This window comes from Neophocaena asiaeorientalis, unplaced genomic scaffold (genome assembly GCF_003031525.2).
Source record: "Neophocaena asiaeorientalis asiaeorientalis breed wild unplaced genomic scaffold, Neophocaena_asiaeorientalis_V1.1 scaffold218, whole genome shotgun sequence".
Lineage (NCBI taxonomy): Eukaryota > Metazoa > Chordata > Mammalia > Artiodactyla > Phocoenidae > Neophocaena > Neophocaena asiaeorientalis.
The window spans coordinates 11,372,132-11,395,859 of NW_020172818.1; the positions used below are offsets into that span (position 1 = coordinate 11,372,132).

The window sequence follows — 23,728 nt, forward strand, 5'->3', positions numbered from 1 at the left end:
ACGCCCCTTCTCTGAGCCCTGGATGATTGAGGCTGCGGCTGCCGGGAGCGGACCCCAGCTTTACCTTCTGACCAGACCAGAGAAACGCTCCAACGCGTCACGCGAAGCGCTCTCTTTGCCCTGGATACCTTCCCTCCCGCTACCCTGGGCGTCCCCCCACGTCCGGACACCGTCCCCAGCTCTGGAGAGCGTTCCCTCCACATCCTGTACCACCAAAAAACTCCCCCCTCCATTCCCATCCGAGCCTCCTTTCACCAGGGACACGCCCTCTTTTTGTCGGCCTCTCCACAAGCCAGCCACGCACTAACCAGACCACGCTCTCGTCTCTGCCACCGCCCACAGCTTCCTGGAACCCTCCCCCGCAGGACCCTTCCCTATCCTTCAGGACTCCCAGATCGGCTCGCCTGTAAGGGGGGGCACCTTTTCCCCCAGTTTGGGGGATCGCTCCATCCCTAGGATCCCCCGCCCCTCTCTCGCTTCGAATCGCCTTGCGCCCCAGCCGCCGCCCCGGGGTTACGCAGCCCGCACCTCTCTTCCCCCCATCCCCTGCTACCAGCCCTGTGGCGCCCTCCGAGCCTCCCATCCGGGGCGCGATCCCATCCCCCTTATCTCCCCCCCACCAAGCCGAGGTCCCGGCGACCGCGGGGTCCACGGGGAGCGCCCCCCTGCGCCCGCCCCGCGCTTCTTTGTGCGGCCGGCGCGCGCGCGCGCTGCGTCAAGGCTGCCGCCGCCGCCACACGCACGCACTCACAGCGCGCAGTTAACCCCCGGGAGCGGCAGGAAGGGAGGTGGCGAGCGGGGGGAGGGAGCCCAATCGCGCGGCGCCCCCGCCCCGGCCCCGCGCGGCGCCGCCTCTGCCATTGCTGTGAGCGGGAGCGGGCGACGCGGAGGCTCGGAGTGCGGTCGGAGTCCAGACCTGCCGGAGCCGGGCGTGGGGTGAGTGCTGGCCGGCAGGCGGGGCCGCGGGGCGCCCGGGTTGGACCCTTCCGCCGGGAAGCCGGGTACAGGGCCGCGCATTTCCCCAGGTGGGAGGGACAGGGGTCCTTGGGCAGGTCACCGGCGAGGCGTCGCCAGGACCGGGGACGCGTCTAGACCCGCGGGCAGGGGCGGCGTCCCTCCCCGGCTGCTAGGCGTCCCTGAGCTTGGCGCTTTTGCCCAGCGGGTGAGTCCATAAATACACAGCACCCACCCCCCCCCAGCCCTCGGGCCGCGACCTCTGCGTCCTCACGACCCCTCCTCGGAGACGAGGCGGGGGCCGGAGAGCTCGCCGACGCCCGGGACAGCGGGTGGGTCTTGCTCGCGGTGACTCCCGCCCGGCCCTCGCTCCGCAGGCGGCAGCCTCGGGTCTCCCGGAACCATGGTGAAGTTGGGGAACAATTTCGCGGAGAAGGGCACCAAGCAGCCGCTGCTGGAGGATGGCTTCGACACCATCCCCCTGATGACGCCCCTTGATGTCAATCAACTGCAGTTCCCGCCCCCGGATAAGGTGAGAGGCCCCCGGTACCCAGGACCGCCGGGTGCGCACCCCCAAATCTCGGGTGGCGGCCGCAACAAAAGAAACGCGCCGCGTGCGCTGGGGACGCGAACTGGGGGCGGGCTCGGGCGGGGTGGAGGACGCCCCTCGGAGGACCACGTACCCGCGCGGGATTCTGGATCGGGTGATCTGGCCCTCCCCGCCCCGCCTTAGATGACAGCTTCTTCCTGACAATGGAACGCGGACGGGGTAGGGTCTCTTCTTGATTTTCGTGGGACTCTTGTCCGAGAGAGGCCCCTGGCCCCTCCACCTACAACCCAGCCCCGTTCGTCTCTGCCCCGGGGTACCAGGAGCTCTGGTTCTGGGGTGAGCCCAGGAGTGGTGCGGCTGCCCCTCGTGCCTTCCCGGATGATGCAGTTTCAGCCCGATTTGCCCCTTTGGGGTGCAGAGGCCCCTCTCCTTGGCCAGATGGGCCCTCCCTAGGGGCTGAATCCCCCTCCTTACCCTCTGCGCCCACCCCTCTCACATCGGCGGTAGATGCGGCAGGGTGCGCGCTCCTACACCGCCTCCTTCCTCTCTTTGTTCCTTTTGTGAAATCTCCAAATAAGCGCTCGTGCTCCTCAGTATTAGGGTAACTGGGGACAGCCATTCATCATTCTCTCCTTAAAGCGGGATTTTTTTCTTTTTGTTGAATTTAAGGAATCCCCTCTTCCTTGAATACCGCCTGCAATCAAGTAGTTTCTGTGTCCATTAAGGGCAATTTTTTCAAGAGTTAACATTAAAAACGCTTAAAAGTCTAGACAGTTATATTGTAAAACTCAAACCTAAAATTATCCACACACATCCATTCTGACCACCTTGCAGCTTTTCAGAATCATCCCAACCACGAGGAAGCGCACTCTGTTCCCCCACGTGTGCTGGCGTTAATTGTTTCATTTAATGCCTGGCAGGGAGGTTCTGACTCAGGGCTTGTGGTTTATTTGGGGCATGTTGGTGATTACTGGCCGTGGGGCAGGGGTGGGGATGAGAGACTTTCCCTGCCATGGGTCTTTCCTTTCGTTATTCCCATGGTGGGCCTTTTGATAGCCTTACTCAGTTCCCCAAAGTGGTTTTGATTCCCCCAACTCTGTTGTCTGTGTTTGGGTAGGAGAGCGGGGGGCGGGGGCCGGAGCGATGGTGGAACAGGTGTTTTATTTCAAGAAAAGAGGCTCAGCTGGTCACACCTGTGCACCTGGGTCAGGCATCGATGGTCTAAAAGAAGCTTTGTGGGAGGGGCAGGGCTGCCTGAGGACTTGGCTTCCGCCTCCCCCTTCCCTGTCTAGGTGTCAGACTTGCCCAGTTAGCCCAGCCTGGCGCCACCGTGCCCGCCTTCCCCTCCTGCCTCAGCCTGTGCCGGGGACACGGCATCCCCAGGAAGCACCTCTATCAGGTGATCGCCTCCACTCAGCCTCCTCTTTGGTCCTCGGTCTGTTCCATTCCGGAACCGTCTGGCACATAGTTGGCTTATACCAGGGAGGAGGTTTCAGGCAGGTATGAAATTTTGGCCAGACAATCAGGCCATCAAGGGTAACCTAAGCAGCTCTGAAGGTGATGAGTCTCCCGTCCCTGTTCCATTCCGGAACCGTCTGGCACATAGTTGGCTTATACCAGGGAGGAGGTTTCAGGCAGGTATGAAATTTTGGCCAGACAATCAGGCCATCAAGGGTAACCTAAGCAGCTCTGAAGGTGATGAGTCTCCCGTCCCTGAGATGCTCCAGACATGGGCATTCTAGCAGGGAGTGATGGTTGCGCCAGATTTCTGAGGTCACAGATGAGGAAACCGAGTCTCCAGGAGTTTATAGGACATGCGCAAGGTCACTCGGCTGAAGGCTGCCATCCTCCAGAATGCGGAAGCTCTGGCGGGGCCCCTTGGTCTGCCCTGCTTGGAGCCAGACAGCACTCTCACGAGACATCTCTTAACCCGAACAGCGGCAACATGTGCTCCCAGCTAGGGTTCAGGGAGGTGATGTCACCTGTCCCAGGGGACGCGTGTCCGAGGGCTGATAACACAGCTAAGGTTGTAAACAGAATGTGTGCTGAGCACGAGGTTCTGAGCTGCCACAGAGCCGGTAGCAGCCTCAGGGCCAGTCTCAGCTGGCGTGTTTGAACGCTTGTTACTCACCAGGCACTTGTCTGCATGCTTTATGGCTTTCAGTTACTTTAACACTGACCTTAGGAGGTAACTACCACTGTTACCCCGTTTTACAGATGTGGAGATGGAGACACAGAGAGTTTAAGGAACTCGCCCGAAGTCACCTAGCTTGTTAGTGGCAGAGGCAGATGGAATCCGGGCTGATGGGATCCTGACCGGGTCCCCACTGGGCTCAGGGTCCCGTGGATTCCCTCCTCCTCACAGTAGCCCTACCAGATAGGCCTTGCACCCATATCACAGGCCGGGAAACTGAGGTTCCAAGTAGCCAAGGGTGTGCTCAGGGTCCCACAGCTACTCAGGTACAGGTGGGGTTCGAGGATGGCAGGGTGAGGCCCAGGTGCTGCCCTAGAGATGGGTGCCCCCAGGGTGGGCACGCAGGCTGTCGCACTGAGTGCAGGGAGAGCTGTAACGGAAGGGAGGAGGGAGGCAAGAGTGTGCTTTAAAGGGATGTGGCCCTTGGATCACTGTTCAGTGTCGCATGGCGTGGGCCACTTTCTTCCTGAGGCTGGGTCTGGTGTCACGGCTCAGTCTGGGAGCGCCCACAGTGTCCTGAGTGCCTTTTCTGCGCTGGGTCCCACAATCACGGAGGGCAGTGTGTCCCCACGCTGTGGTTCACCCAGTGAAGGGCGTTGTCACTTGGGTGAGGAAGAGGGTGGGGGGCTGTCTGTCTCCAGTCCAACTTCCTGGCTTCTGCTCTAGGGGGTGGGCATTTGAGGACTAGACACACATAGCCCCTGGACACTGCTCCCGGACACCTCGCCTCCGCGTCCAGTGGGGACAGAGAAGGAAACAGCCCTGGCAACCGGGTGTGATGGGGGCAGTGATGGTGCGGAGAGGCTGTGAGCTTCCGAGGGTGGAGGCTCGAGGGGTGGGTTAGGGCGCAGCTGAAGCTGGGGGGCATGTAGGGAAAGGGTTTGCCTGGGGCAGAGGCAGAGCAGATTTCGTGGTTGGAAAAACATCTCCTGCTTCACAGTGGAGAGTGGAGGGGGGGCAGAGCAGGGAGACCCTTTAAGGGCTGTTGCCAAGACAAGGGAGAGAGGAGGGTGGTGGGGTAGTGACAGACTCCCCAAGGTCGATTTGCTTGAAGGCTGGCTGCCTGCTCCTTCCTAGTGCTGGAGGGCAATAGTGCCCTTGAATCTTCTTGTTTTGCCCATGGCGGCATGTGAAGACCAGTGACAATATCAGCGCATCCTTCCCACCGCCTGGGCCGATAGAGCTCTGGGCAGTGAAGGGAGCGCCAAATTAGGAGTCAGGAGCTCTGCTGACTACTCTCAGCCCTGCCACCTACTAGCTACGTGGCCTTGACCAATGTACTTAACTTCCCCGCCCCTCCGTTATCATTTTTCCCTCCTGGGGCTGCTGTCAGGATTATTAATGGTAACGTGCTGAAAGTCCCGGCACAGAGGAGATTTCTAATGAGTGGTGGCTGTTCTCATTCTTTCTGTGAAATACTTCCTGGTGAAATGGTGACTCTGAACGAGGGTTTCCCCACCTGTCCTCTTTGGACAGGTGTGTCTGAATGTATCTGGCTGTACCACTGACTGTTTGCTTCTGTTTCCTGGACAAGGTGGTGGTGAAAACTAAGACTGAATATGAACCTGACCGCAAGAAAGGCAAAACACGTCCTCCCAAGATAGCTGAGTTCACCGTCAGCATCACTGAGGGTGTTACCGAGAGGTTCAAGGTGAGTGGCCCTGGAAGCGGATGAGATGCTGCTTTTGCCCCCAGGAGGGGGTCCACTGAGCTGCAGAGATGACCTGTGGAGTGATGGGAACAGGACGAGACACCGATATGGGCTGACCCCAGATGTGCAAAATTGACCTTGTGGTTTTAAAAATTTCTTCTTTCTTTATCTTCCAAAATGATCAATATTACTTAGTTTTAATAACGGGGAAGACCCATCCCTAAACTTCCTTTTAGGCAAAGGTTATAAACATATGACAGATCACTTACCAAACATTAAAATCCCTTCAGTTCCAGGAGGAGGGCAGACAGTAACAAAAGGGCAACCCATCGCACTTACTTAGTGCCAGGACCCAATCTGAGCCTTGGCATATGCAGGCTCAGCTAAGCATCCCTCCCCAGGAGGTCAGTACTATCCATGTAGCCCATTTTGCAGATGGGGAAGTTGAGGCACAGGGCGGTCATAGCTCTGCGTGGCAGGACCAGGAGTCAGAGGTGGCCCACTGCAGAGCCCTTGTGTTCATACTCCATCTGACAGGATGTGGAGGGGTGGGGCCTGGCTGGCCCTGTACATGGGTTGCTGGAAGTGCTCACTTTGGGGAGGGAAACCTTGCTCTGGACCGTTCTTCAGGGAAGAACAACTGCTGAAAGGGGCGGGATTGCAGCCAGGCCTGGGGACAGAGCCTTCTCCCCTGAGTCTGGGTGGCCTCTGAGGATGGAAGCAGCTGTGTTGGTTGAGGAACAAGTTAGGATATTGATCTTCTGGAAACTTGTTCTTTGGGAAACATGAGAGATGGTAAAATGGAGGCCCTCACCTAGATTCGGAAGGGTGATGTGGGAGACATAAGTAGGTCACCCAGGCCTTGAAGGGTGGCCTTGGCTGGCTCCCTGCTTGCCACCCACGTGGATGTGTGAGCCACGTCTTTATGCTGGGTGCATAGGCACCTGCCCACCTCCGTGCCCTGCAGTTTCCAAAGCCCCTTTGCATACTGCATCCTGTTTGATCTCCATGACACACCTGTGAACTGGTTAAGAGATGAAAGTGAAGCCCAAGGAGTGAGGTGGCCTTGTGGGGTGACTGGGGATTCCAGGGCATAATGTGACTTTAAATCCTTCCCATCACTCCGTGCTGCCTCCCCGGCCTGGAGGAAAGCCATACAGGGGCCGGTCAAGCCAGCGGGTGCCGTCAAGAGTTGTCGTCTTTTGTGTCTGTGGGGTGTTTACTTGTGTTAGCTCACCTAATCCTCCCAGCAACCCTCCCCGAGAAGCAGGTACTATTAGTATAACCCATTCTATAGATGGGGAAGTTGAGGCACAGAGAGAGAGGCCTGCATCTGTGGTTTCTGTCGGTGGCCTCAGGAGGGTGTATAGGTTGAGATGCTCTTCTGGCGGCTCCCGGCTTGGTAATTCATCCGTGTTGTGAGGCTCACGGGGGCCAGGTTGGACTGACCTAAGGTCAGTATCTCTCTCCCGCTCTGGCCAGGTGCTTGGCATGTGCCCCTGCTGCCACGTGCATGATCTGCCCTGTCCACACCCGGGGATCGACCCCTGGCTGAGGCAGAGGTGACCTCAGTTTTAAGGGCATGATAGCCATCATCCCAGTGGCAGACGCCATCTGGATCTCTGAGCGTGTCTGGGTTTGTCATTCCTGGTTTGAACTCTGCCTCTCCTGGCCCCGGCATTTTGTGTGTCCACAAAGCAGCTTGAACAGCTATCCCTTCATCTGTTGGTTGCACGCCAGGCTCTGTCCCCACCTCTGGGATCCTTTGTTGCTGCTTTTCATGAACGCTCACCTGATGCAGGTCCCCAGGTCCCTTGTTCAAGGCGTGGGTGATGCACATGGGCCATCAGGGCTCTCAGCAGCCACAGCTGGGCCTTTGTGTGGTTCCCTGGCTCCAGTTGCTCGGAACCTGAGGACCCAGAAGATCCGTGCCTGCCCCAGTGGATCGGGCTGTGGTGGCAGAAGACCTGCCTTGTCTGCTCCCACCTCCTGGGATGTCTAAGAATGTCTAAGAAGGTGGTATATGCAGTTGGTGCTCAGGGATTATTGCGGTGCAGTGGCCATTTCCCCAGTTCTATACATAAACCAGGCATGTCTGTACATTTAGATCTGTGGCCTCCCTGTGGTTCACAGCCACCCGGAAGGGGGCGTCATTGCCTCTTTTGCAGATGAGGCTGTTGAGTCCCAGGTGGTCACGGGGGGCTGCTGGGGTACTCCCCATGACTCTACCTCTGAGGCCAGCACCCTTCCTCACATCTCCTGCCATACACACCTCCCTATGGGCCCCAACTTCCAAGTGCCGGACCCCGTTCCCCTTCCATCACCTTCCAGTGCCAGCTCAGATACCACCTCTGCCATGAAGCCTCCTGGGATTAACCTCATTCTCCTGGTGTTTCCACCCCCCCGTTTGTAACGAGGCAGTAACAGCATCTAACAGTAGCGGAGTGCTCCCATGAGCCAGACTCTGGGTCAAGCTCGTAACGCTTATGATCTCATTTTATACTCAGAAACCTCATGAGGCAGGCACCATTATTATCTCCATTTTACAACTGAGGGAAAACCAAGGCAGAGATCTTGAACCCAAGCAGCCTGTTCTTGGCTGTACCACCTGAGGTCCACGTGGCTTCTGGAGGACACATTTGCATGGGATGCTTTCAGCCCCAGGCAACCTATTGCGCTGCTGGATTGTTCTGCTTCTAAGAAGCCTTTTCCTTTGTTGATTCGAAGCGAGAGAGAGGCATGGACATATATACACTACCAAACGTAAGGTAGATAGCTAGTGGGAAGCAGCCGCATAGCACAGGGAGGTCAGCTTGGTGCTTTGTGACCGCCTGGAGGGGTGGGATAGGGAGGGTGGGAGGGAGGGAGACACAAGAGGGAAGAGATATGGGAACATATGTATATGTATCACTGATTCACTTTGTTATAAAGCAGAAACTAACACACCATTGTAAAGCAATTATACCCCAATAAAGATGTTAAAAAAAAACCAAAAAAAACCACTTCCCAGTGACTGCTGCCCTGTGGCCTCGATCCGAACACAAGTTGCCCTACTTCCCAGCAGCCTTCGGATGTGGGGGGGCCCACGTACCCTGAGTCCTCCCCATGTAAGCATCATTTTTCTGCCTTCCTTTCCTTTTATGTCACGGTGACCAGACCCCTTTCCCTGGCTCACGCTTCTCTCTGGGTGTGAGGCCTGTGACCTGGTGTCCCTGTGAGTGGGATGAGTGTCCAGTGGGGTGGCCCTGGTAAGCAAAGGCCCCCTGACCTGAGTTGGTGACCTGGGGGAGAGACAGAGCATAGCGCCCCCTGAGCCACCGTCAGGCAGAGTGCAGGTGCGGGGCTCTGGGTGCAGACAGAACTTTCCAGCCCCTCTGTGTTGGGCAAGAGAGGAGCTCCCTGATGCCTCCCCTCTGGTGCTGGACACATGTGCAGTGACAACTCCGTAAGTCAGGGGATGACAGACTGGGCTGTTGGCCCCCAGTGATGGGGACTTGGTGAGATTTCCAGGGACCCTCGCTTGTTGGGTAAGTTTGATGGCAGCTCCTGAGGGAGCCCTCTCTGGGCCATGAGTGGGTGTGAGCCCTTTACAGGTGATCACACATTCAGCAGGTGACCTGCCCAGGGTCCCACAGTCAGTGCGAGGGGACCTGGCCGGCTTGACCCAGAGGCCTGTGGGCCTGAGTCGCTCAGCTGAATGACCCGCGTCCTGCACACCTGCCTTTGCTCCAGAGCCCTGCTGAACAGGAAGCTGGTTCACCGGGCTGCCTGCGTGCCGGCCGTGGGGTCTGTGCGCGGGAGGTGGCCTCCAGGTGTGGTCTGGGGCCACCTGTGTTGGAATCACCTGAGGTTCAGTTTTAACAGAGAGACCCTGGCCCCTGGGGACGTGCATTGTAACAGGCTCTCCAGATGATCCTACTGAGTTCGTGACCCTTTATGGGTGGGCTGCGTTCCAGCACCAGGACTGGGCAGGCTCAGGAGGGCTGGTGCCTTTTGGAAATGCTAAGGGTGCTGGCCTTTCTGGAATGTTCTCTCGGCCTTTTACTGCCCAGTTGTGTTTCTGCCATCTCTGAATGCACGCACACAATGAGGCGTGCTTCCCTGGTGGGAGACATCAGCTGGCTGAGGGCTGGGGGCTGTCTCCTGGAAAACTGAGATACGTGTGGGCAACGGAGAGGAGGACCTCTACCCCTGCCCCCCCATCCCACTTGAGGGTCAGTCACAGCTGTGGCTGGAACAGAACATCTTCCTCATCCTGCTGGTGTTAGGGCAGCTTCCATGTGGCTCCCCAGCCCAGCTGTCTCCTCGTTCTCTTTGGCTCCGTGTGTGAATCCCAGAAATGAAATCGTGCCTTTCAGCTGTCGAAGCAACAAGTAAATAACATGCCCCCATTTTGTCTGCGATTTGTGTAGTTCAGGGGCGAGGTGCCACTGCCCGGCCCTCATCTTTATATGCCTCCGGATGGCATCCTCGAGACGAGATGTCTTTTGGGATGCTGCTTTATGATTATCACCCGGGGATTAATCTCTTGGCTGCGAGGTTGCTAGGCTGGTTGCTAGGTAACTGCTGGCTGGGGAGAGGGTTTTCTGAGGCTCTGCCACACAGGGATTGCTGGATGAGTCACCCAGAGGTGGCCCAAAGTCTAGGCTTCCCGAAAAGGTTAGTGTCAACGAGGAAAGCAGTTGTTGAATTACCTGGAGGTGTATCTATGCCGAGAATAAACACGGGCCTGAGATGCTTCTCAAATTAACTAAACCTAAACAGTGTTTTCATTGCACGGTCCCCCTCACCCATGCAGAGCGGCGTGTTGCAGTGCTGCCGAGGCTGCTTCTTAAGGCTCGGAGGATGGAGGGGCCGTACTTAGGCAGATTAAAGGAAGGTTTATGCTTGTGACTGCCGTGATGGAGGGCTGCTGACGCCTCCGACATCTACACACCGTCTCGTTGTGAGTTCGGGGTTAGGGCGAACAAGATGCACCCCCTCCCCTGGTGCCATGTTGCCTTTGGGACTTTCAGAGATTCCAAGGTCGGCATTACACAGTTGGTGCAGGGCTGGGAGAATGTCCTGGAAGGAGAGACCAGGTTTGTTTGAATAGTGTCCATGTGCTGCATTGGGGGTCCCTATGCCTTCTGTCAACAAATGAATCTGTGGGTGGTTTGTATCTTTTCTCACATCCTTAATGACCTTGAGCTTCCTAGCTGTCCGTCTGTTTTCCACCCTCTCCAATAATCCCCTGGTGTGTTCCAAGATGCATTTGTTAAATATTTATGAACGGCGGCACCGTTGCCTTGGCACTCAGCAGTGGGCGTGGTTTTTGCAAGGGGGCACTGGGGATCCTAGAAATGCATCTCAACACTCTGTCACCTTCAGCAGAGCGTCATGCAGGGTTCAGCTGCCCCGTTTTGCGGTTTCCTGGCCCAGCTAGAGAGTGGGAGCTTCATCTAGAATGGAATAATTAAGTGGGTTGAGTCATCTGGGGGGTGTGTCTGTATGTTCATTTTGTGTGGGTTACCGAAAATACTTAGTGCTGTAAATGCTTGGAGATGTCAGGATTCATCTTATTTTTCCAAGATTTTTTTGTTTTTTAACTGCATTACTCAGCAGAAAAGCACATTTTTCCCCCCCTCCCTCCTGAGGGTGGGAGGGCAGAGAGAGCAGAGTAAGGATGACCCAGCCGCCATCGACCCAATGCTGCCTGCCTGGGCTCTTAGTAACAGTTTTGAAGGTTGATCTTACTGTCCTAATTTTGGAGGTGGGGAATTAAGGTCAGAGAGGAACCGCCCCAAGGTCAGCCAGCTAATTGGGGATAGCAGTAGGATTCGGCCCCACATCCGTCTGACACGGAGCCTGCCAGGCTCTGCTTTCCATACCCACAGCTGCATGGGGCCTGTGGGGTGACTCTCCCCTGCTGCAGATGCCCTAGTTCCCATCCCAGCTGGGCGGTGACCCCCGGGAGGCTCCCCGGCAGGAGAGGAGATCCCAGGCCAGAAAGAGCAGATGGGACCACAGCAAATTCAAGTGCCCATCGAGCTCCTCGTCTGTGAAACAGGGTGACTGCTAATTCCCGACTCATGGTGAATATTTGGAGAACAGGTATAAGGGCCAGGGCCTTGTAAGTCGAGTGGCCGTGTAATTCATGGCCCAGACCGGGACACTCTGGAGAGTGATGGTGGACCCTGTGCATTTGGGACGCCGGGGCAGTAACTGTCAGCCAGGACTGACCCAAGCATCTCGGGCACATGGTCCCCTCCTTATAAACTGCTTATAAAGTTCACCCCGAAGCCCATATCCTATTTGCTGTCCATTCCTGACCGTTCTTTCCAGAAAACACCCCTTGACCCCTTTTGCCTCTGGGGCAGGGCTGCTCTGGCTTGGGCTCACCATCTCTTCCGGACCCCTGCCACAGGCCGGCCTCCTGCCTCTGGCCCTTTTATTTCGGTAGTAAAATATACATAATATAAAATTTACCATTTTAAAGTGTTCAGTGGCATTTACTACATTCGTGGTGTTGCCCAACCATCACCATTATCTATTTTCAGAACGTTTTCAGTCACCCCCAGAGGAGACCCCATACCCATTGGCAGTCACTCCCCATTTCCCTTAGCCCTAAGCAACCACTAATCTCTTTTCTGTCTCTATGGATTTCCCTATTCTGGACACTGCATAGAAGTGGAATCATACAATATTTGGTCCTGTACGACTGCTTCTTTCACTTAGGATAATGTTTTCAAGGTTCATCCATGTTGCAGCATGTATCGCTACATTATTCCTGTTTATGGCTGAGGAATGTTCCATTGAACGGGTAAGACTACATTTTGTTTATCCATTCGTCCATTGATGGACGTTTGCATTGTTTCTACCTTTTGGTTAAGTGTGAATAGTGCCGGAGTGAACGTTCATGTACAGGTTTCTCTGTGACCACCTGTTTTGAGTTATCTCGGGTATGTAACCAGGAATGGAATTGCTGGTTCGTGTGGTGATTTTATGTTTAACATACTGAGGAAGTGCTGTTTTCCACAGCAGCTGCACCATTTTATATTCCCACCAGCAATGTACAAGGTTTTCACTTTTTCCGTATCCTCACCAATACTTGTTACTTGTTTATTTTTTTATTATAGCCATTTTAGTGGGGGTGAAGTGTATCTCATTGTGGCTTTGATTTGCATTTCTTTTTTTTTTTGCCGTACGCGGGGCCCTCACTGTTGTGGCCTCTCCCGTTGCGGAGCACAGGCTCCGGACGCGCAGGCTCAGCGGCCATGGCTCACGGGCCCAGCCGCTCCGCGGCATGTGGGACCCTCCCGGACCGGGGCACGAACCTGTGTCCCCTGCATTGGTAGGCAGACTCCCAACCACTGCGCCACCAGGGAAGCCCTGTAGCTGTAAGTTTTGAAACTGTAAGCTTTGAAATTGGGAAGCGTGAGTCCTCTAGCTTATTCTTCGTTTTCAAGATTGCTTTGGTATTCACTATACCTTGCAATTTCCATTTCTACAGCAAAGGCTGTTGGGATTTTGATAGGGATTGCATTGAATCTGTAGATCAGTCTGGGAAGTATTCCCATCTTAACATTATTAAGTCTTCCAATCCATGGTGTTTTTCATTTATTCGGGTCTTCTTTGCTTTCTTTCAGCAACGTGTTACAGTCTGCAGTGCACACATTCTTCCACTTTTTACTGTAGGCGATCAACTGCAGTAGCATAAGTAAATCCCGTGACTGTCACCAATGCAAATCACAAGTGTTCTTTGTATCACACTGCAGGTGTCGCCAAGATTTGGGGAAGTGTTTAGTCTCATCATTCCTTTGAAATCACAGTATTATAAGATCTTGTTTTTTTGGTGTGTTAATAAGGAAGCACATGCATAATATATCACAAATGTATATTTTTACAGTATTTTGATAACAGTATTTCGATGTGATTGGTTTTTTTCCTGTGCGTTGTGTCTTATGCATTTTAAGCATGATTCTGAGAAGGATTTACAGGCTTCACGTGGCTGCCAGAGGTCAGTGGCACAAACATGGTGGAAACCCTGCACCAGGCTCTCCCCCGACCCCCGCTGCTCCTACACACTGTTCCTTAAAGCCCACTGCCCACAGCAGTGGGGTGAGGGTCACCATGGGGCACCCGCCAGAGGACACGGGGTGGTGAGTACAAATCCCTGTACAGTAGCTGAATTTCACCCCACTGTGTCCAGCTTTAGAGCTTTTATTGACAGCTGCACAAAAGTGATGTCAATTTAGGGACCATGTAGTATCTGCTCTAACACACTCGTAAATTGGTGGCAACCATCTGTCCTTCAGGCAGCTGGCAACACCTTCCAGCGCTGTGAGAAATGCTAATTTGGGACATAATAGAGGGGCAGCCGCCTTCTTGAATCCTGCAGCGCCCAGGAACCCTCTGGGCTCCCACCTCTTGGTGTGGCACACGGCGTCCTTTGTCACCCTCCCGTGCCGCTCTCCTGCAGGATGTGTGATGCTCCAGCCGCACTGGCTGAACACACTGTGTCCTGGATGCCTGGGGCTTTGGTACAACCTCTCTCTCCCTCTGACTACAACACAGTTTCCCGAGCTTCCCAGGAGCGCTCCCCATCCTTCAAGACCAGACACCCCCTCCTGGACCACTTCCCCGCATGGGGGAGTTTGGCCTCTGCTCCCACCTTCCCCTCCCGGTTCTCACTCCGTGCTGTGATGAGTTAACACCACTCAGCAGAGACCAGGGCTGACCCTGCTGGCCAAGGTCACTCCATGGTGGCCGGGAACATCCACCAGCCACTGGGGATTCCGTCGATGTAGGAAGGCAGGGCCTTGGGGCCCAAGACGCTTTTGCCTTTGTGGGCCCTTTCCTCCTTAAAAAAAAAAGAACGTCTTATGACTGTCTTGGACTAAAGATGAATATAATCCAGGCTGGATTCATTATTATTTTTTTTTCTGGTTTTGAAGCAAAAGTTAAAACCATTTTCTGGGGTCACTAAAAGCATCGCGGGCCCCAGCACTGGGTTTTGTGTGCCTGATAGAGATGTCGGCCCTGAAACAAAGGCCCTGCCTCTAAGGAAACACCCTTCTGCCAACCAAGGGCCTCCATGGCTTTCATCCCTGGCCCCCAGGCCCACAGCCCCACCCGGAGGGGACAGCGGCAGGTTTGGGTACTGCCCATCCACCCGGGTCCCGGCCTCCAGGGGCCCTTGGAGGGCAGAGCTGCCCGGGGTCCTGCCCCCATCCTGTGCATGATCGTTTCCTTAATAAAACCCGGCAAACTGAATTTATGTTCCACTTGATGTGTAGATGCTCCGGGTTGGCTCCTGGCACCCAAGGCCTGCGCTGTAAGTCCTCACTGGGGGATGGGCTACCTGCCAGCTGCACCCACCCACTGACTCATTCACTCGTCTCCCTCTGCCTGTTGTGTGGTTTCAACCCTGCCCGCAGGGGCTCGGTCTATGGGGAGGTGGGCTTGCAAGGAGGTGAATTAGTTTCCTGGGGCAGCTGAGTGGCGTAAAACCACACGCATTCATTCTCTGACAGTCCTGGAGGCCAGAGGTCCTGAATCAGTCGCACTGGCTGCGCTTCCTCTTGCAGCCTCTGGAGGTGTGCTGCTTGCATTCCTTGGCTTGCAGTTCCTCCCTCCATCTGCAAAGCCTGCAGCACGGCATCTCCAGTCTCTCTCTGCTCTATCTTCCCATCGGCGTCTCCTCTGTGGCAGATTCGCCCTCTGCCTCCCTCTTATAAGGGCACCTGTGGTTCCACTGAGGGCCCCTCTGGATAATCCAGGATAATCTTCCACCTCAAGGCCCTTGACTTGATCATATATGCAGAGTCCCTTTTACCATGTAAAGTGGCATATGCAGGTTCCAGGGATTAGGACCTGGATACCTGTAGGGTATCAGCCGGCTTCCCTTGGCCTAGTCGTCTACGTGTCTGAGCCTCTGTTGCCCCGTTTGTAAGATGCAGTCAGTAACGTGGCCTTGCAGGTGCTGTCGTAGGAGTGTACAAGCTTTATTTAAACTGCCAACCGTATGTAGTGCAGAGGCAGCGAAGTTTCTGGAGCTGCCATCAATATGGTGTTTTGGTGCAACAGGGCAGAGCTTGGGTGGGAGCTCAGGAGCCCCCTGGCTGCAGGAGTTCGACGCAGAAGTGGGATCCTCTGTTCACCCCCACGGTTCAGAGCAAGGCTGAGAACACAGGAGGTGTTCGTGGCTGGGGGGTGGGTTCACATACTGATGCCTGGGTGTTGCTTCCTGTCTGGGGTCCGGGTATGGGGGTCTCCTGGTCTGGGGTTCGCGTATCGGGATCCTTGGAGGCTCCTGTGATTCTAGTACACAGCGCTGTTAGGGACTTTTCTGTGCTCAGGGCGGGTCACTGAGGTGATGGCTGCCCCTCCTCTTGTGTGCGCCCCGGCCTCTTTGGCCACCTGGGCGTCCCGTTGTTCCCGTTGGAGGTGCTGCCTTTTCAGTGGCTGGGCCTCCATCACGTGTACAGGAAGGTGCTGGATTTGATGGTCTCCAGGCATCTTCCTTGCTCTGAGGCTGCAGCCCTGAGGGAGTGGGGCTTATGTTGTTCAGTGAGGGGGTCTCCTGGACACCCCACTGTAAATGTGGGTGCTCCCCCTTCACAGCTGAGAGGGGACCGAGGGTCAGGGGACAGATGCCCTTTCCAGAGTCACTGCGTGTGTTGGCCGAGCAGGCCTAGAACCCAGGGCGCTTGACACACAATGGGCAGTGGATGGGTGGCTTGTCTCTTGGCCAGAGTATTTTAGAATTGGCTGAAAGATGGAGCCTCGGGCGATCAGGGCTCTCCAGGGTGCTTACAGCCATGGCGTGCCCATGTAGAGAAAGCCAGAGGGTACTCCCAGGGCCTGGAGGAAACAGGTATGCCTGGCTAAGTGATTTCATGTTCTGTTCTGTAATATTCTTAATTGTCTCATGGGGGTGGGAGGTGAGGGAGGTTCATGAAACTTTCCAAACTGGGACAGAGTTTCATGTCACTTGACTCAGGAAATGGTAGATACTGGATTATGGGGGACACATGCGCTCTCGGTGTCCAGAGAGGCTGGCACGTTCCAGAGCCCTCTGGGAGGCAGTGGGCCTGGCCAGGGCTTTGGCGAGGAGGAGGGAAGGCCGCCAGCCTGGCCATGCTGGGGAAGGGACAAGGGCGACCTCCGGGGGAGGTGAGCCAGTGCTGACCACTCAGGGCCTAAAACAGCCTTGGTGTTAGGGGCTGTGTTAGTTTGCTAGGGCTGCCGGGACAAAGTACATCGACTGGGGGACTCCAACAGCAGAGATGTATTGTCTCCCGGTTCTGGAGGCCAGAGGTCCAAGACTGAGGTGCCAGCAGGTGCCCTCTGGGGGAGAACCCTTCCGTGCCTCCTCCTGGCTCCTGGGGGGGGGCGGGCGTTGCCGGCAGTCCCTGGCTTTCCGTGGCTTGAAGGTGCATCACTCCATCCTCCGTCTTCACATGGCCATGTGCGTGCACCTGTGTGTCCAGATGTCCCCTTTTCATGGCACAGTCATACTGGATTAGGGCTCACCCGAATGACCTCAGTTAATTGAATCACCCCTGCAAGGACCCTATTTCTAAATAAGGTCACATTCGCAGGTGCCAGGCTTAGGGCTTCCACTTTTTTGGGGGGATCGGGGCACAATTCAACCTTGACTGGGGTGTAGCACGTGGGGCTGGCAACATGCTCTTGAGCCCTTGATAGCTTTTCATTCTCTTGATAAACGTGTAAGAGTGTGAGGCCTTGTCCCTTCTTCAGAGACAAGATGCGCAGGCGACCTGCTCGTCACACGGGTGGCGGGTGGCAGAGCCAGGATCCAGTTCGGAGCCAGCTGGGGATCTTCCTGGAAAGGCCTGCGGCTCGCTTCTCAGGCCGTGGTGACTGCAGGGGACACCATGCCATGTAGGGAAATGTGAACCCACAGGCTCAGTAGTTGCGGCGCACGGGCTTAGTTGCTCTGCGGCATGTGGGATCTTCCTGGACCAGGGCTCGAACCCGTGTCGCCTGCATTGGCAGGCGGATTCTTAACTGCTGCGCCACCAGGGAAGTCCCTATACTCTTTTTAAAAAAATTGAAATGTAGTTGACATATAGCAGTATTTTAGTTTCAGCTGTACAACAGAATGATTCAATATTTGTGTATATTGAGAAATGATCACACTGTAAGTCTGGTTAACATCTGTCACCACACAGTTACAATATTTTTTCTTGTGATGAGACCTTTTAAGAGCTACTTTCTTAGCCGCTTTCAGATACGCAGCACAGTTTTATTAACTGTAGTCACCATGCTGTATACTACATCCCCAGGACTTATTTATCTTTAGTGGGAAGTGTGTGCCCTTTGACCCCCTTCACCCATTTCCCCCACCCCCCTGCCTCTGGTACCACCAATTTGATCTCTGTATTTATGAGCTCAGTTTTAATTTTTTTTTAAGATTCCACATATAAGTGAGCTTGAACAGTATTTGTTTTCCTTGGTCTGACTTATCTCACTTAGTGTAATGCCTTCAAGGTCCACCCATGTTGTTACAAATGGCAAGATTTCCTTCTTTTTATGACTGAATAACAGTCCATTGAATATATATACCACGTCTTTATCCAAGCAACTTAGGTTGCTTCGGTATCTTGGCCATTGTAAATAACGCTGCAGTAAACATGGGGGTGCAGACATCTTTTCAAGTTAGTTTTTTCATTTCCTTCAGATAAATACCCAGAAGTGGGATTGTTGGATCACATGGTAGTTCTTTTTTGTGTGTGTGAATTCACTCTTTTATTTATTTTTGGCTGTGTTGGGTCTTCATTGCAGTGCGCGGGCTTCTCATTGTGGAGGCTTCTCTTGTTGCGGAGCACAGGCTCTAGGTGCATGGGCTTCAGTTGTTGTGGCACGTAGGCTCAGTAGTTGTGGCTTGTGGGCTCTAGAGCGCAGGCTCAGTAGTTATGGTGCACGGGCTTAGTTGCTCCGTGGCATGTGGGATCTTCCCGGACCAGGGCTCGAACCTGTGTCCCCTGCATTGGCAGGCGGATTCTTAACCACGGTGCCACCAGGGAAGTCCCGGTAGTTCTATTTTTAGTTCTTTGAGGAACCTCTGAATTGTTTTCCGTAGTAGCTGCACCAGTTGACATTCCCACCAATATTGCACGAGAGTTTCCTTTTCTCTGCGTCCTTTCCGACCGTTACTGTTTCTTTTCTTTTTGAAAATAGCCATTGTAATAGATGTGAGGTGATATCTCATTATGGTTTTGATTTGCGGTTCTCTGATGGTTAGTGATGTTGAGCACCTTTTCATGTACCTGTTGGTCATCTGTATGTCTTCTCTGGAAAAAAGTGCCTATGCAGTTCCTCTGCCCATTTTTTAGTTGGATTCTTTGGGTTTTGCTCTAGAGTTCTATGAGTTCTTTATATATTTTTATATTAACTCCTTACCAGATATATGATTTACAGATATTCCTTCCCATTCAGTAGGTTGCTTTTTAACTTTGTTGATGATTTCCTTTGCTGTGTAGAAGCTTTTTAGCTTGATGTAGTCCTGCTTGTTTATTTTTGCTTTTGTTGCTTTTGCTTTTGGGGTCAAATACAACAAATCCTTGCCAAGACCAATGTCAAGGAGCTTATCACCTGTGTTTTCTTCTAGGAGTTTTATGGTTTCAGGTCCTACGTTCAAGTCTTTAATTTGTCTTGGGTTAATATTTGTATGTGGTGTTAGTGGTTGAGTTTTATTCTTTTACATGAGGCTCTCCAGTTTTCCCAGCACCATTTATTTAAGAGACTGTTCTTTCCCTGTTTTATATTCTTGGCTCCTTTGTCATAAACTAATTGACCATACACATGTGGGTTTATTTATGGGCTCTCTTCTCTGTTCCATAGTCTATGTGTCTGTTTTTACACCACTACCATACTGTTTTGAATACCTTTGTGATATAGTTTGAAATCAAGGAGTATGATGCCTCCAATTTTCTTCTTAAGATTGCTTTGGCTATTTTATGGTCGACACAAATTGGAAGATAGTTTGTTCTATTTCTGTGAAAAATGAATATGTAATTTTGATAGGGATTGTATTGAATCTGTAGATTGCTTCGGGTAGTGGTAGTGTGGACATTTTTAACAATATTAATTCTTCCAATGCATGAGCACAGAATATCTTTCCATTTTTTTGTGTCTTCTTCAGTTTTTTTTCATCACTGACTTATAAATAGTTTTCAGTGTACAGGTCTTTTACCTCCTTGGTTAAATTTATTCCTAGATATTTTATTCTTTGGGATGCAATTGTAAGTGGGATTGTTTTCTTAATTACTCTTCTGATAGCTCACTTATTAGTGTATAGAAATGCAATAGATTTTTTTGTATGTTGATTTTGTATCCTGCAACTTTGTTGATTAGTTCTAACGGTTATTTGGTGGTCTTTAGGGTTTTCTATAGACACTTTGTCATTTGCAAGTTGTTAACAGTTTTACTTCTTCCTTTCTAATTTGGATGCCTTTTATATCTTTTTCTTGCCTAATTGTCCTGGCTAGGATTTGTAATACTATGTTAAATAAAACTGGTGAGAGTGGCCATCCCTTTCTTGTTCCTGATCTTAGAGGAGAAGCTTTCAGCTTTTCACCATTGAATATGCTGTTAGCTGTGGGCTTGTCATATATGGCTTTTATTATGTACATTCCCTCTATACCTACTTGTTGAGAGTTTTTATCATAAATGCACGTTGAATTTTGTCACATGCTTTTTCTGCATCTGTTGAGACGGTCATATGATTTTTATCCTTCATTTTGTTACTGTGATATGTCACATAGATTTTGTGGATGTTGGAACCATCCTTGCAGCCATGGAATGAATCCCACTTGATCATGGTGCATGTATTTATTAACGTGTAGTTGAATTCAGTTCGCTAATATTTTATTGAGGACATATTCTAACAGGGCTTCTTAACCTGTTGTGTGCCATGGACCTCTTCTTGGAATAATGTTTTCAAATGCCCAAAATAGAATACAGAGGGTTACGAAGGAGTTCAGTTATTTTAAATACAGCTCTCCCTATGGACAACCCTGCTATTCTAGACTGTGGAAAGAGCTGCTGAAGTGGCCCTTGCTGCCCCCAGGGGCCGCCACTGGGTAGCTGGGTCCCGGGCAGGGCAGATTTGGGTGAGCAGTAGTCAGGTGAATGTGGGGAGGGGCTCAGGTAGGATAGGGCGGCGGGCCTGGGGGAGGCTGTGCGGCCTGGGCTGAGAGTCCAGCTCTGCATCTGCCACTGTGTGACCCGAGTGAGCTAAGGGAATGGCTGTGGTGACAGTTGCAGCAACAACAGCAAACGCTTCCTTCCAGAGCATCCACTGTGCCTAGGTGCTGTCCTCCCACCAGCCCCGGGAGCTGGGGCCTCTAACTGCCATTGGCTGGCAGGAGCCTGGGCCTGGAGGAGTGGGGTGACTTACCCAGAATCTGGCTGCCCCTCCTGGGCGCCGGGCACCGGCAGGGTTGCCACCCCTGTCGGAAAGCCCCGCACATACTCTGCTGCTCCCTCGGCCGCCGCGTGTCCCCAGGGCCACTGCCCATTCCTCTTCCTCAGATTCAGCCTCCTTTGTCACCCAGCTCCATGCTCAGCTGCCTCTGTGGTCTCCCCGGGCTGCCCACCCGGGCCGGGTGGTCTTGTCCTTGCCCATGTGCCATAGCGGCCACCAGAACCCAGATGGCACCATCCCTGGGGGTGCTTTGGGCCTTGAGGCAGCCGTGGCACCACCCTGTGTCCCCTTGTCAGACGCAGGCTCCACGTGCAGGCGGGTTGTCCAGACAGGCTGGAGTGGCTAGAGAGGGTGACAGCCCTGACAGCCCAGGTGAGGGGTCACGAGAAGAACAGGGGGTAGAGGACAGAGATATTGACGGGGGCGGACTGCAGGGATGGGCAGGAAGGGCCTCCTTGGGGGTGACACAGAGACTCCTTGCTTGCTTCCCTGGGTGGGGGGCACAGAGGGGACGGGTGTCGCCCAGGCTGCAGTGAGCGTGAGCTGGGTGGTTGGAGGTGGGGACTCGTAGCCCGGGCAGCAGTGGCCGGTGGCCAGGGTGGCCGTGTGGGGAGGAGAGAGGGAGTAGTGGGGCTGGGCTGGGGGCCTGGGTGCTGCGGTTCCTGGTCACACCTCCCGACCTGACCCGCAGGGCCTCTGCACGCCCTTTCAGCCCAGGACACGCTCTCGCCCCTGCCCAGCGGCTTCCAGCAGCCAGGGAGCACCTTCAAGGCCAGATGCAGCATCATTTCGTCCCCCGTGCCCCAGGCCCTGCAGTGGGGAGGTCTCCCGTCGCTGGCCCACTCTGCTCATGGGCTGTCGTTAATCATCTGCCGACATTACTGAGTACGTCCCGTGGTCCAGCCACGGTGCAGAACACCGAGTCCCCATGCTAATGGGGACCGCCCTCCAGGGTGGGGAGGACAGGCTCTAACTGAACACGCAGGAAACTGTCCAGAGTGGAGGTGATGGGGGCCCGGGAAGGTCTTCTGTCCTGGCCAGCTGGCCCCAGGTCAAGGGCAGGGCTGGTGTCCAGGGCTCAGGGGTGTCTCTGGAACAGCTGAGTAGCCATTGGCTGATGCGCCACTGTGGTGACCCACAGCATCAGAAGGGCAGCCCACGCCCACGGCTCGATGGTGTGTCCGATGTCCATGAGGCCCGATCGTTATCTGTACCCCGAGCTCTCTATGCAAGGCCTGGAATACTAGAAATGGCTAATTTAAAATGAAGGTGATGCAGCTTGGGGTGAAAAAATGAAAATGGTACAAAAAGTTGTCCAGTTGTCCAGACTCTGCTGACTGCTTATCACCAGAGGCCTCCCGGCTCTGTGTTCCGTGCCTCCTTCCGGAGACAGTGCCCGTGTATAGTGGCCCGCGGGCCTGTGTGTGTCTGTGTGCATCTGTGTGTGGGTGTGTCTGCGTGGCCGCCCCCTCAGCCGTGCTGACGGCCCCGCCCCCCCCACAGGTGTCCGTGCTGGTGCTCTTTGCCCTGGCCTTCCTCACCTGTGTCGTCTTCCTGGTCGTCTACAAGGTGTACAAGTATGACCGTGCCTGCCCCGACGGCTTCGTCCTCAAGGTAAGCCCCCCCATCCCCTGGGCCCCTGATGCCTTTGCGCCTTGTCCCCCCGCGTGACTCATGACAGGGCTAGAGCGGCAGGGGCGGTGTTGGGGCCTGGCGGGAGCTCCTCATGGGGACCTGGGGGCAGGGAAGCGAGGTCACGGCGGGGCCTGTGAAAGGGAGGCTCCTGTCTGCAGGCCTAGCACATCCCCTGGGGGGGCAGTGAGTGATGAGGGGACATGCCAGGAAGCAGAGGTCCCGGGAGAGGAAGACCTGCACCACCACTCAGGGGTTTGGGACCAGGGCCGGGCGACCCCAGCGCCCCGACCGCAGACCCTGGTCTGCCCGCCATGCTGCTGGGCTCTCCGCGCTCGATGCTCGCTTTGCTGATGTGATGATGCCTCCTTCCCCAAAGGCTCCAAGTGGCAGAGAAGCAGACACATGGGGCCGCAGGATTAAGGGGAGAAAAATAAGGGAGGGGGTGGGGTGAAGGAAGCAGGAGTGAAACACACGGGCCGTGGACTTGCTCCCATGTCCCATACACTCAGCACCTGGGCCCCTTTTTGGTTCTGAACTTCCCAGAGCCAGTGCGAAGAGGAAAACATGATCAGTCCCAGGATTTGGTGCTGCTGGGATGAAAGCAGGACCCGGCTCTGTGTGCTGCTGGGCACGAGCAGAAGAAGCCGGGTCGCCCGCTGCCACTGGGCGGCTGCGGTTTGGGAGCTGCTGATGTGAGGGACACAGGCCCTCGTATGGGTTCCTCCTTCCACAGCTTCAAGGCTTCTGACACTTGAGCCCTTCTGCGCTCAGCGAGTGTGCGTTTTGTGCCCACCACGTAAGAGGCCCGTGGGGGCGCCGTGCAGGGACCTGAGGAAGGGCGTCTGGGCAGGGCGAAGCCCCCGGCCCCTTCCACCAGCCCGTGCACACCCTGGGCTGCGGCTGGAGGAGTTATGATCTGTTGGGAGGCTCAGGAGACAACATGGTTTAAAGGAGGCTGACCCAGAGGGCTGGGACTTCGAGGAGGGCAGCACATGAGCTGATGCTGGAGGACGGCAGGGCTGAGCCAGGTGGGCGAGGGGAGGAGCAGCACAGGTGCTGGCTGGGCCGGTCCGTACATAGTCCTTGTTGGGGAAGAGCCAGCTGTGGCCAGACTGGAGTGCCGGCCAGAGGCCGCTGGAGGAGAGGGAGGTGATGGGATGGCCACTCGGGTGGCTGGGGAGGCTGCCGATTGGAAGGGAGGGACAGGAGGCTGCTGCAGGCGACCAGGGAAGAGATGCGGGTCTAGACAGGTCTGGGTGCTGCGGATGGAGCAGGAGTGAATCTGGGAGGCGGGGGCGGGGCGGGAGG

General features: G+C 54.6%; 1 protein-coding gene across 1 annotated transcript in view; it reads left to right on the forward strand.

The window, feature by feature from the left end:
* Positions 1 to 779: 779 nt before the first annotated feature.
* NSG1 (neuronal vesicle trafficking associated 1) overlaps positions 780 to 23,728 on the forward strand; it is a 28,897-nt gene continuing 5,948 nt past the window's right edge. The window contains exons 1-4 of the mRNA XM_024741821.1: positions 780 to 936; positions 1,332 to 1,486; positions 5,233 to 5,349; positions 22,289 to 22,399. Coding sequence (XP_024597589.1) covers positions 1,358 to 1,486; positions 5,233 to 5,349; positions 22,289 to 22,399 — 357 coding nt within the window. The 5' untranslated portion in view covers positions 780 to 936; positions 1,332 to 1,357. The remainder of the gene's footprint in view (positions 937 to 1,331; positions 1,487 to 5,232; positions 5,350 to 22,288; positions 22,400 to 23,728) is intronic.